At 34.6% G+C, this 14,099-nt stretch overlaps 1 protein-coding gene across 3 annotated transcripts in view; it reads right to left on the bottom strand.

Annotated features, from left to right (window-relative positions):
- Window positions 1-14,099, bottom strand: part of kiaa1549lb (KIAA1549-like b) — a 68,815-nt gene that overhangs the window by 25,470 nt on the left and 29,246 nt on the right. For all 3 annotated transcript variants that reach the window (XM_073850963.1, XM_073850964.1, XM_073850965.1), the window contains exons 6-13: window positions 12,959-13,092; window positions 12,635-12,803; window positions 10,220-10,279; window positions 8,017-8,168; window positions 6,311-6,482; window positions 3,763-3,926; window positions 3,489-3,524; window positions 426-616 (exon numbers count right to left, since the gene is read on the bottom strand). In XM_073850963.1, coding sequence (XP_073707064.1) covers window positions 426-616; window positions 3,489-3,524; window positions 3,763-3,926; window positions 6,311-6,482; window positions 8,017-8,168; window positions 10,220-10,279; window positions 12,635-12,803; window positions 12,959-13,092 — 1,078 coding nt within the window. The remainder of the gene's footprint in view (window positions 1-425; window positions 617-3,488; window positions 3,525-3,762; window positions 3,927-6,310; window positions 6,483-8,016; window positions 8,169-10,219; window positions 10,280-12,634; window positions 12,804-12,958; window positions 13,093-14,099) is intronic.

Raw genomic sequence — 14,099 nt, 5'->3', positions numbered from 1 at the left:
GAACATATCTACTTATTAAGTCAAACAGTTTCTGCTCTGAGAACACTTTGCCTGCAGCGGGATCCGTTTATATCACACTCCTCCGCGAAACCAACTGAAATATGCTCATCCAACCATTTCAAATTCATTAGCAGTCAGACACCGTAACTATCAGACAAAAATTAGAAAAGGCCAGTGATCTTATTAACACTGTGTTACGATCATACTGACATCCTGAGCAGGGATTTCATTTAAAAAGCAATTACTAAACAAGTCTCTGTCACTATATCCATCATCTCAGCCTCTCTTGAACACTGCACAGAGTCTCCTCTACGTCTTCCATGACAAGTCGTTTTGTGGGCCCGTGCCAAATGACAGCATTACAGTTAGGGCTGTGACATGAATATTGAGTAATTACAGAATGCCATTAGTTTCTTCACACATACCTTTTCTTGATCTCACTGTTCAGGCTTTTCTTGGAGGTGGACCCATCTCGGCGTGTGGGTTTATCGAGGGACAGAGGGGCGTCTCGAATGGGGTGAGGCAGGACTATAGTCTCCTGTGTGACCGGGAGGGTCTCCTCGTCGCCGCCCTGCTGACCCAGGTGTTGCTTGGCATAGTCAAACCCCTGAACAGGCTGAGCAACGAGCAAACATTACCATAATTGATTATAGCCATGAAGGTTATTCTTGTATGCACCACACTGTTCAATAATGGTAACATCTAAATGAACTGAATCATCCTGAATACAAAAATACAAACATCGGGGTATGAAATATATCAGGTATAACCAGCTGTATATTTCAGGCATATATATATTAACAATGTATATGCTGTTAGAAAGATGTCTGCTTTATTAAAATGAGATGTGTTAGGATCCGGCACACATTCATGCTTTCAAGTGCAATAAATACATCACTACATACAACTGCACTGGATATAAACGTGTTTCTCTTTCCTGTTACACTGCCTGATTTCTTAGGTATCATTTTATATAGATAGATAGATAGATTAAAATGAAAATGCAAATCAATTTATAACATTTTTGAAATGCGTTTAAAAATATAGACTAATCATTTCTTTGTCAGTGTGCAAACAAAGTTTTTCCTCACTGTAGATATAGATGTATATCACTAGACGAAGAACAGATTAAAACCTGTGTGCTGCTTTTTTACTTTTATTTATTTATTTTTTTCCTGTTAATAAATACATGCATACATAATCAATCCTAAATGTGGTATCTTAATTAATGGATTTAATCATAGCAATTCTTTTTATATGACTAGATCAATCCAGCTACATTAGAAAAGTTCATGAGTTAACATTCTAATATCCTCCTTCGATCTACTGAAGGTAAACAATATAATAATATAATAATAACAATATGGCAACACTGTGTAATATTACTAAATATTTTTCTGTTGTATTTCGGTTTATTTTATTCTCAGCAGCTATTTTACTCTTGCTCAAGTTATGTGCTGGAAATGTAATTATACAAAATATAAATGTTTTAATATTTGACTGTCTTTGATCTTAACCCCCATACGTTGCTCTTGTGGAAACAGCTTTGGAGCCCAACAAATATATTCCACTAGTATTTATAATACACTACATACAGTTTTGCAAAAGGAGGCGAGGAGGCTTGTTTCTATAATGGTCAAGCAGGAGTAGTAAATGATAAACTAGGCCAGAGGGTGTGTATGGGGGGAAAGCAGGTCAGATCATTACACCTAATAAATGAGACATATTTGACATTTGTAAATAAATGCTGCTGTCTGCATTTCTTCTCGAGAGGAGGCTTTACTGTTTTACTGAAGTGATGCATTAAATGCATTTTTATAACAAAGAGGTTTCTGTCCCTTCCGTAGTCCCGCTAGCCTACTTCCAACTAAATCATCAGAGAATTTCTGACCTTATTCCTAAAAATATTCAGCTTGTTTAGACATACAAGCACGCAACGGATAACACACAAACACACACATACATTCAGATCCTGATCTAGAAAATAAATACTGTACTGCTGACATAATTAAACAATGTTCATGTTGATAAAAAACATGTGCGTGAGATATTTTTAAGGAATAGTTCACACAAAAGTTCAGCTCATTTCACTGAATATAAATGCATATCTTGTCAGAGCTTTTGTAGAGCTGGGTAGATTACTTACAAATTGTAATCCGTTACTGATTCCAGATCACTCGAGCAAACATTACACATTACATTACACGTTAAAGGTAATATAATCAGATTAATTTTGGATTTCTTTTAGATTACTTTTTACTTCACATTGATTTAAATAGGATTACCTATTAACATAATGATGTAAAAAAAGCAAAGAGTAAGAAAACACTGCAAACAATGTTTTTCATACTTAGATTTTTTGTCACGTTTCCAGCCAAAATATCTAAAAATCCTTAAATCAAGAAGGATTTTCTAGACGAGTAAAAATGATTGTCTTGTTTTCAGAAAAGAACTAGTCAAACTTGCAAAGTGCATTTTTGCTTGAAATAATCAAAACCGAAAAATAATCTTGTTTTCTGTTTGAAATATATATTTTTTTTGTTCTTACCCCATTGGCAGATTATTTAGCTTGTTCTAAGCAAAAAACTCACATTAATTTGACTTTTTTTTAAAATAAAGAATCTAAATCTAATCTAAAGTCAGTTTCAAAATTCTTGTTTACTTTTTTTGACATATTAGAGTCAAATGTTTTGCAGAGGGGATTTTGGGATCTCATTTCGTCACACAGTTTTTTGGGGAATAAAATGTTGTATAAAATAAAGCAAATTACATATGAACAAACCCCTCTGTAAAAACATTCAGGATATAGACAGGAATACAAATATAAAGTTTGGTGTGTGTAAGTGCTGCTGAAGTGGAGATTTATGGCTCAGTGAAGGAGAAAAAACTCATTTTGAGAAAACAGCCTTTAAAAATATGGATTGTAATTGAAATCTGTTGACACAAATAGATAAAGTGCTTTAAAAGAAACACTTAACAGTGGCTTTGGGGTGTTTTCATGCCACTAGTCTGAAAAAACACTTTATGAAACACCAAAAAGACCAAAATTTCAAACTTGGGGGTGCTGAAAAAATGCTGTCACAAATTTGTGAATGCCCACAAAACTGGACTTTCTGAAATGAAAAAGAAAAATGAATGCATTATGAATAATTGATTGCTTTTGTGTGAATAATGTAATCATGTAATCCATAAAAAAGTAACTGTACTCTGATTCTGAGTATTTTGAAATGTAATTTACTCTAATTACAAGTTCTTCATTTTTGTAATCTGATTACGTAATCCAGATTACTACCCAGCTCTGCTCATTTGAAACTCAATTCACTTCAATTGTATGGAAAAAGCGGCCAGGTCACTTCACTAAACACCTTTAGTGTTCCACACCAGAACTGTTTTGTGTGAACTAGCCCTAATCATTAGTATTGTCTGCTCTAACACATCAGGAGTCCAGAGCAGCAGGTGAGATGATGATTGAAGAGCTGAATAACTACCTGAGGGTAATAACCCACGTCTCTCCAGTAAGCGCTCTAAATGAGAGAAAACAGCATGAAGAGTCATCAATCATTTTTCAGCTCTCTCGGGATGCATTCCCAGAGGCGAAGAGAGCAAAGCATGTAAGACTTTGAGGAAAACTGTTGATGAAGCCACTGTAAAATATGCTGAGTGTTCAAAATCGCGTGATGGGTTCTAATGAGAGAGAGCTAAAGAGCAAAGCGGTGCCTTATGGGAAACGGTCAAGCGGCTCGTTCACAGTCGCTGGCGTACCTTGACTCGAGGGTTGAAGTTTCCGATGGGATCGCTCTTGAACTCGCTCTTGTTTTTGTGACACAGCACCGTGGTGATGATGATGATGATGAGGGTCACCACACCGATGGGTGCCAGCACAGCAGCGATGATCCACAGGTTGTTGGGTGGATTCTTCACTACGGCTGCATGTGGGAAACACTGTTAGTCACAAACAATCACTTACATATTCAACTATGCTTTTGCAAATTGTGTTGCTAAAGTATTGCTTAAGTAGTTTTTTTTTAAATACATATTACAGTTATCCGTTTATTTTCTTTTTTTATCATTAACAATGTAATTAATGCAAGTTTATTTATTATCAAGTCACATAATTTTTTAATCAGCATTATTTGTCTTTGTGAACTAAAAATGTAGCTGTTTTTTCTAGGGATGCACCGAATGTTCGACAACAGAAATTATTTAAAAAAAGGGAAAAGGCTGAATAAATGATAGTGATCTAATAGAGGCGTGCACTAATGATCAAACATGTGGTCAGTGTGGAAGCATTTAAAACTGTCTGAGAAAGACAGCAGCGACAGCGAGAGACTGTTTAGAAGCACATCGCATGTCTTCATGAGGAGAGAAAGGTTACTGTATGATGACTGAAATCATCCATTAGTCAATCAACTCCAGAACGTTCTGTTGTCTAATACACCAGACACCAATTGTGTTTATTCTGACATTATTTCTGAATTCTATTCCAGTATTCGAGTTCAAAAAATCCTTGATTGCATTTTGCCCGTGTCGAGTAATCGGCAAAATACCGGAAGTGGCGCATTCCACATATTAATTTAAAATGATAATAAAGCATAATGCTATTAAAAATTCACAAACGCTACGATTCAATTAAATGTATATATGCGAGGCAGGTTTAAAATATGCGGTTTAATTAATTAAATGCGTGTAGGTTATTCATGTGTGTCTCAGATCGGCATTCACTAAATTGGGGTTTCATTACCACGACGTAAAATGGGCGTTTCTGGGGGCGTTGGGAAAAGCCCCTTTCTAAAAAAAAAATGATTAAGAGAGGTCACCGATCATGCGCAGTAAATCAGGTTTTTTGCGCGGCCATTTCAAAACCTAGGATCAGCACTGATGGATAATGAAGGACAACACAGTCATACAGGTTATTTTTATGTTTTAAAATCTTACATTTAAACGATTTTCAAAAACAAATAAACAGCCATTAAAGAAATGTAAAAAAAAAATTACGAAAATTAATCATGGTTTACAATGGTACCTTGGACAGGTATTTCAAGACACTGTTTATGAATATAAATATGAAGGGCACGAAACTCCTGCGATCGTGGAGGTATCTGAAGCAAATGGCTTTCCCCAAACTGCGCATGATCGGTGACCTATGCAAATTCTCAAATAGGCCACGCCTGCCTGGTGACGCAGTATCGATTACGCTGTTCTGAAACCCCTGGAAAAAAGTGCATCCCGTCTCAGATCGGCTCAGTTCACAGTAAATGTAGAAGAACTGTTATCATTTCCATGTGTGGAGCATCTCAAACTATATCTCTGAATGTAATTGTGAGTTTTGGTTTATAATAATGTTCATCTGGGAACCCAATGTGTGCTATTTGATCAGATTTGTAAGGTACATCATTTATAACCCTACGCAAACACAGGAGAATACATCAGTACATCTCTATATTTTAACTGTTCATCACGATTTCAAAATAAAAGTTTACATGTTTTGATGTCCACATATTTAACAAATTACAGTGTCTGCAGCATTTCTGTCATAAAGAAATGGACAAAAATTAAAGATTAAGTGGACATTTGAATTAAATGTTTGTTGAGTCAATATTAAGCAAGGAATAAACAAATATTAAAGTTTAAAAAACAATCGTGAGGCCGTCGGCGCCCTCTGCAGGCATTTGTTATAATGCATGATGTACATTAGCTCTACTGTTTATAATACATAAATAGAAATTCTTTGGTCTTGGTTTTCGGTCCAGGTTTTGTTTAATAAAACCATACAACTACTCGCATTTGATACTTTATTTGAACTAATTAGTATTGCCTCGTTGCTATTATATATGTACTTAAGTAATTTTAAAGGCTATTGTTAACTTAGGTCTATTTTCTATTTTATTACTATTATATATATGTAATTATCTGATTACTCGATTAATCGGTAATTGACAGATTACTCGATTACCAAAATAATTGATAGTGATTGCTCTACAGTGGTGAAAAAATGGCAAAATACATGGGGGTTTGGTAATCGGCCTTCAGCCCAGTGTTTCATCTGGTTTGGCTTCGGCTTAAGCCAAGAATTTTCATTTCAGTGCATCCCTACTATACATACAATGTAAAAAAAAAAAAAAAAAAAAAAAATATATATATATATATATATATATATATATATATATATGTAGACGTATGTTCACAATATAGCGCATTGTATCAAACAATCAATTTGAATGTAAGTACATAGTGGTTAAAGACACAATATAAAGTGGGTCAAAAAATTCTCTAATTCTACAGTAAAGCCTGAAGAGGAGGAAATGTTGACCTTCAGCCTGCAGTTGGACAAAGTATCCCAGCGTGAGCGCCATGGTCTGCGAGTCCACTGTGTTCAGAAGCTTGGCTGCAGATGTGCCTAGCAGTGGGGTCCCGTTTTGCTGGACGTAGTAGGTCATCTCAGCTGGGCTTTTTGGCCCGTGCACACGCCGGATACTAACCATCTGAACGCAAACACAGCTTGAGCACTTCCTGTAGACACATTCTCATTTGGAAAACCTTAAAGCTGAATCTCTTCCATTAAACAACCTACAGGAGGTAGACTTAATTCATTAAAATGTATTAATTAGAAATGAGGAACAGAGGTGAAATCACTCTCATACACAAGCCCTTCTGAGCTAACAGGAGTTGTAGAGTAGAAGTTTCGGGAACACAGAAGTTTCTATGAAACCCATATTTATAACGAATTATAATGCATTATAAAACCTTATAATATAAGGTGCAATATATATATATATGTGCATTATCCATGAGTTGATATAATATTGTAATACTTATGTATTATGATTATTATAACACAGTGAACACCATATTAATTCTAATATCTGGACTACATCATATCTTGATATTGTTTATTTAAGATCCGTACATTATCATCTGATCTGATATCAGATCTAATAACTGGTTGAGGAAAGAAAAAACATTTATAAGTGGTCTTTGTCTGCTTCAAGTAAAGTGGTATAAGTAAGATGACAAGATATATGAGATTTATTTGAGATATTAATGCATTATAACTATGAGAAATATAACCCATTGTAACTTAAGTGGATGCAACGTGTTCATTGTGTTATAAATCATCATACCTTCAAAAGCTATAACCCCAAATGATTAAATATTATAATACATTAAAACTGTTCTTATGAATATTGATGAGATATGGAGGCTGGTTTCTGCCACTGAATAAAAAATAAAAAAGGTAATTGCAACATTTTATCTCACAATTCTGCACTTGCAAGTTTACATCTTTTCCCCCAGAATTGTAAGATATAAACTTGCAATTGCAGGTTATAAAGTCCAGTTCTGAGGAGAAAAAACAAAAAGACTGACGTTCACAGAATTGCGAGATTATATCACGCAATTCTAAGAAAAAGTCAAAATTAAGAGAAAAAAAGTCAGAATTGTGAGATAACAAGTCACAACAACCTTATTTTATTTTTTTTTTATTTTTTTAATTCAGTGATGGAAACGGGCTTTCATAATGAGATTATACAACAATATCATTTTTTTTTAACAATACATTATGCATTCATTATAATGAACCTAAGAATACCTTTATAATGTATTATAAATATGGGCTTCAAAGAAAGTTAATTTCTGGTTTAAGAACATCCAACAATGTCTAATTTCTTTTTAATTCTGTTACAAACTCGCCCCATTGGTGTAACATCAGTCTTTGTATGTTTACACAGTTTAAGAATATACTGTGATCTGTAAAGTACTTTAATTTGAAGTGCATGCATATGGAAATATCACACTAAACTAAAGTTCATCCATCCATAGTACATCCATAAACATGACACACTCTGTTTTCTAGATTTAATCATATGCAAGATAGAAGCAAATTAATACCCTAAGTAAGAGACGACTGAAGTTCTATACAATTACAATCCTTTCTTATTTTGAGCATTAATATTATTTACATTATAATTTGTTTGTAATACATGTGCTTAATGAGCACTGGTGAGTTTAAGTTCATACCTGGACGGTGTAACTGCCCACCGTTGTTGCCCGCTTGAAGCGAACGCCTTGCTGATGGGCCACCATGAAGAGCTCCGCCAACCGCTCCTCCATCAGACTAGCAAAACTCTGGTACTGTCCTTCCATTGAGGAGTTTTCCACATCCTGAATCACTGCAGAGACATGGAGAGATATGACCTGAAATAAACCTGTTGTAGAGCAGGGTTTCTCAACTTCATGTCCACTGTTCTGCAGACCCTTACGAAATAGAAGTTTATTCAAGTGTGCTATTAGTATACTTATTTTAAACTAAAAAAATAGGGAAGTATACTTTCAGTCTAATTTTTATGTACTTCTCAGAAATAGACTTTAAGTTTAAGTCAAGTATACTTAAATGTCATTTTAAGTCTAAGTATATTTGAGCTCTACTTGTGCTCTGAGAATCTGTGTTTTCATTGTTATACTCTAGGGGCGCTATTGCACATCTTCTGAACAGAGTTTCCAAAACACAAGTGAAGAAGAAACCGAAACAACAGATGCTTCCACATGTAATCTAACACAATCATCAGACATAAAACAGCATCAAAACCATAGATATGGAAAACTGTGTAACGTTATGGAATAAAATGTCCACCCATGAAGAGGAAATAATGACTGTCAAGCTTTGGGCTGTTGATCAACTCTATCTACATTTGGATTAACATCAATAGCCTTTTTTTTTAGCTTTTTGTTCAAATTTTATGTTTATTTATGAAACTTACCCACATTCAAGTGTTTATAAAAAAGGAATGCATGAAGCTAGAATTTTCGTTTACAAGCAGATACCCTGATCTTTCTTTTGATGTTTTGTTCAGATATTCATATAACAAAATATATACAAATTAATACCTAAATAGAGACATAGTAGTATACTTAAAGTATGATGTAAAGTTCACTTAAAGAAAACTTACAAGTATACTTGCAGTATAAAACTACTAAACTAGTAGTTTACTGAGACTATACTTCAAAGTGTACTAAAAATGCATAAAAAAGTATTTAATTAGTAAACTATCAGTATACCTATAAGTTCACTTTTAGTATACTTGCATTACAAACTGAAAACATAGATGTAAACTAGTTGTGTACTCAAAGTTTACTACTGTTATACTTAAAGTATACTTTTATACACTAGAAAGTGGGCCAATTTAGTCCCAATAAGTATTTAAATAGTACACTTAAAAGTATACTACTAGTACACTGATATTTGTACACTTACTACATAAAGTATACTGAAAAATACACAACCTTTACTTAAGTATACTTAATAAAATAAACTTGAAGTACACTTCTTTTTTGTAAGGGCAGGGTTGGAGCTAAACTGAGATGTAGTGAACTCTGTCAATAACAGCTAAACCTCAATGAGTTCTTGAGTAGCATTACTTAAGACACTCAAGTCTTGATTGACTATGAATCATTAGACAGTATAATTGGTTCAATTATACTGCGACTACCGAAGATTGACATGTTTGATGTGTTTATAAAAAGAAGAAAGAAAGATAAATGATCTAGTCTTGGCATACAACAGCAGCATGTTATTAAACAAATCCAGCAGAGCATGAGTGACAAACTGTGCGCAATATATCACAACAAAACATCTTCAGTTATCCTGTTTATTTGTAAACTCTCGATTTATACTCAAACTCTCCTCATCTACACTCTTAAAAATAAAGGTGCTTCACAGCGATGCCATAGAAGAACCTTTTTTGTCTAAATGGTTCCATAAAGAAACTTTAACATCTAAAGAACCTTCCTGTTTCATAAAAAGTTCTTTGTGGCGAAAGGAGGTTCTTCAGATTATAAACATGTAAAAAAGAGATGGTTCTTTAAAGAATGGTTCTTTGTGGAACCAAAAATGGTTCTTCTATGGCATCGCTGTCAAGAACCTTTTAAAGCACCTTTAGTTTTAAGAGTGTAGATTTTAGAATCGTGTGCTAAAAGTGAGCATACAAGCACAAACTATAGATGATCTGAAGGTAACAACCAAACCGATTTCGATTGTACACCACATCTCTCCATATGAGAGGAATGGGAGTGAAAATCATCTTTCATAATGGAGGAACTATGCAGAACAAAAGAGGTGGGCGAATGTCGGAAATGTCAACAGAGCCAACAGAAAAGAAACAAATTCTCCCTCTAAATGAAGCTAGTGATGACTAGTAATGAACAACATGGATAAGAAGATTACCTGTGGTTATCCAGAATGGCCTGGTTGCTACAGATGTGTTAAGGTTGTGGTATTCCAGAGCTGCAGAGGAAAGATAGTGAGAGGGAAGAGAAAGAACTGTTGTAGAGAGGGAGAACAGATAAGAAAGCTTGTTTCCAAAGACATTGCTTTGATCCTGGGTCCAGAGGCTTAGCTGAGCACATCTACTCTCCAGCAGACAGTACAGAGAGTCTAGCCGCATTTCCCAAATGAAACCTTTACTCAATTGCATACTGGCAGTGTGATTAAAGGCTCTGGCTGACATCCTGTCTTCAAGGCAGAATCACTAAGCAGCCTGTAAAATTTCAACAGCTGTTGAATTACGTTCGGGCTACTACGGTCTAATCTGAGAAACAGCAGCATAAACATATAAATATATATATATATATATATATATATATATATATATATATATATATATATATATATATATATATACACACAATTTTTTTTATATGAAATTATAATACTCTGATTGTTATAAAATAATTGTTAATGTTTTGTCATGTCGCTATTAAAGTCAAGTAGAAAATACCAAAAATGTTGGATTTTTAAATGTTTTAACATCTGTTAATTTAAACATCTACAACATTAAACACATTATGGACAAAACACATAAATAATACAGATAAAATGAGCCAAAAAGAGATTTAACTCTGACTGAAAAGCCCAAAAAATTAAATGAACATAAGAAGGACGCAATACTAATGCAATACTGGAATTTGCAAAGTCAAGGCATGACATTGGACAATGAAATGCTTGTTGGGTCAGAAAAAAAAAAAAACAGTTAGAGAAGAAAAGATGCATGTTAACTGCAAAAGAAACATTCAGAATTAAGGTGAAGAATAAGGTGTGAACCCATCAGGAACCATTTAGTCTCCAGCGCCACCATTTTCAAGAACTACAACCTACCTGGAGTCTCCAGAAGTGCAATGTGTCAGGTTTTAAGAGACTTTACTTGGGTGAAAAATCCTAAAAAATGACCCTGACTTAATAAGAATAACATGCTGAAGTGTTGTGAAAAACATGAGACAGATGAGTTGAGAGTGACTCTTAAAGGACCAGCACCACATCCTCTTGTAACATTGTTTCAAGAATCTGGCAGTAAGTTTTGGGAGTTCATTTTTAGTCCATCTGTGCAAGACAGACATTTCAGGATAGGAGACAGACTAATAATAAACTCCCATAACTTACTGCCAGATTCTGAAAGATAAATGCTTGAAAGAGTGCTAGAAGAGGATATGGTGCTGGTCCTTCAAGAGTCACACTTCAGCATGTTATTCTTACTGAGGGTCATTTTTTCAGAATTTTTCACCCATAAAAGTCTCTGAGAACCTGACACATTGCGCTTCTGGAGACTCCAGGTAGGTTGTAGTTCTGGAAAATGCTGGTTCTGGAGACTAAATGGTTCCTGATTCCTAAATTCTTAATTCTTTTGCAGTTAACATGCATCTTTTCTTCTCCATCTGTTTTTTTCTGACTGCTGACCCAACGAGCATGTCTCTGTCCAACAGTCCTTTCCTTTGCAAATTCTAGTAATGTATTAGTATTGTATTCTTCTCATGGGCATTTACTTGTTTGACTTTTCAGTCTGAATTAAATATCTTATTTGTCTCACTTTATCTGTAAAAAAAAAAAAAAAACGTGCCTAATAATAATTATTATTATTATTAAATTAATAATTACTTCCAGCATTCATGGACAATTATATATCACTTTTTAAATTATTAAATACAAAATTAATAGCAGTTATTAAGACTGATGTGGTTTGGAATTAAAAAAAATATATGACCAGAATATCAACGTGGCTAATAATTATTCACACAGTGTAAATTTATTTAAAACAATTAAATAAAAACTACAAAAAGCAAAGACAAAGCAAACAAGAATGGACTAAGCAGAAAGCAAATGACCTCACAGTCAGCATGAGCAAAAGTGTGATATTTTCATCATCACATCACTGTTGCATGTGGAACCATGTTCTCTCCACACACACAAGTGTATCTGGGATTCCCTACTGTTCATTATTTTTCCTTGTAATTGGCTTTGATGTGCTGCTGTGCCCTGGCCCATGTATGCATCAACCTGTTTCCACCTCCTGTCAAACAGAAACTGCCTCATCTTTTAGGTTATGCTTCTGACAAGTTTAGATCATGTCCGAAAAACATATTTAGCATTAATGCTCGTTTTATATTTAAATATATGACTGTTCAGATTCAGAACAAAAACACATCAGACTGAGTCAACTGATTTAAATGCATTATACAACCATCTGTATTACGTATGGTCCGTTTTACATACTGTACCAACACTATTCCTAAGGAGGTAAAAAGGAAAGAGTGTTGTATAGGTTACATCTTATATTTGTATAACTGAGGAACGCCGGGGAGAACTTACGCTCAGCTGTGATCAGTGGAGGGTAAAACAGGAAGTAGCCGACGAGCTCGGCGGTCAGTTGGCTGAGGAGGTTACTGGCGGTCGTGCCATTGAGAGTGACACTGCCATTATGCACCACATATATCAGAGATACAGCAGGAGAACCCATTGACTGAGATGTGCTCAAGATCTGGGAGGAAGAAGAGACCCTTTATCAGTTACAGATCAACAAAATGGCATTATAAACCTTTTTTGTTTCCAAAAGCTCTCCTCCAAATGTCATTTAACATGCACAAGTTATAGTTTTAGAGGTTGAGGTCATTGGAAGTTGACAGGCCTGCACACCTGTACAGAGAGAGCGCTGTGAGAGTTCATCACTATGGCCTCTGCCTCAGCAAACGCATTCTCCAGCCTCTGCTCCATCATCTGAGTGAATCTGCAGGACATGAGGTTATCTCCTGGCCCTACAAACCTCAGAACTACACACACAAACATAAAGATACACACTTACAAGAAACCGTATTAAAAGAAGCTGCTAAAACGTACTCAGTTATGTGCACTGCACACACATTCTCTGAGTGGCACGGTTCTCAAAACTACTCTGCTTTATTTGATTCAGATTCAAGATGTAATTAAGCAACATCGCCAGAGCAAAACTGCTGTTGTACTGAATATCAGCCCAGTTTGAGTCGGCTGTAACGACTGGACTATTTATCTATTAATTGTATATTACATTTTAGAAAATGTTCACATTAGTTAGCATGCATTATCAATAATAAAACATACTTTTAAATCATTTATTAATCTTAGTTAATGTTTATTTTAACATTAAAATCCACCAATCATGAAGGCCAATTCTGACTGACAAACTTGAAAAGAGTACAAATTTATTACAGGCCATACTTAAAATATATAAAATCAAAAGTTCTATTTGTTAATATTATTCAGTGAACCTCAGCTAATATGAAATAGCAATAAACAGCTGTATTATTATTATCTAACATTAACCAAGATTAATAAAATACTGTAACAAATGTACTGCTAATTGTTAATGCAACAACTATTGTAATGTGTACTATGTGTTACTCATGTCTATATACAGTTTATTCATATTAAGTCATTTACGTCAGACAAAAATAGTTAAGCTTTGTGAGTCACCAAGTAACACACAGCATTTTTTTAGTTAATCTATTGTAAGAGCAGAGAAGGCAGAGGCAAGTTGTCACATTGTTTATATATCAATAGCAGCTTAAAGTCAAAAAACTATACATACAAAGTTTGTGGTAATCATGGGATGGTATGTATAGTCCATGTGGGTGCTATATTTCAAGCCAAATGATAGCTTTGAAGAACAGACCAAAATGCATTATTCAGTAAAAATCACCTGCAGCTCTCAAATCAAACATGCCAACTTGACATCACAACATTTCATTTACAAGAACCAATTAAGCTTGATTCAAATGACATCCAAACTGAGTCTGTACCC

This window comes from Garra rufa, chromosome 11, assembly GCF_049309525.1.
Source record: "Garra rufa chromosome 11, GarRuf1.0, whole genome shotgun sequence".
Lineage (NCBI taxonomy): Eukaryota > Metazoa > Chordata > Actinopteri > Cypriniformes > Cyprinidae > Garra > Garra rufa.
This window is presented reverse-complemented; position numbering and strand designations above follow the sequence as displayed.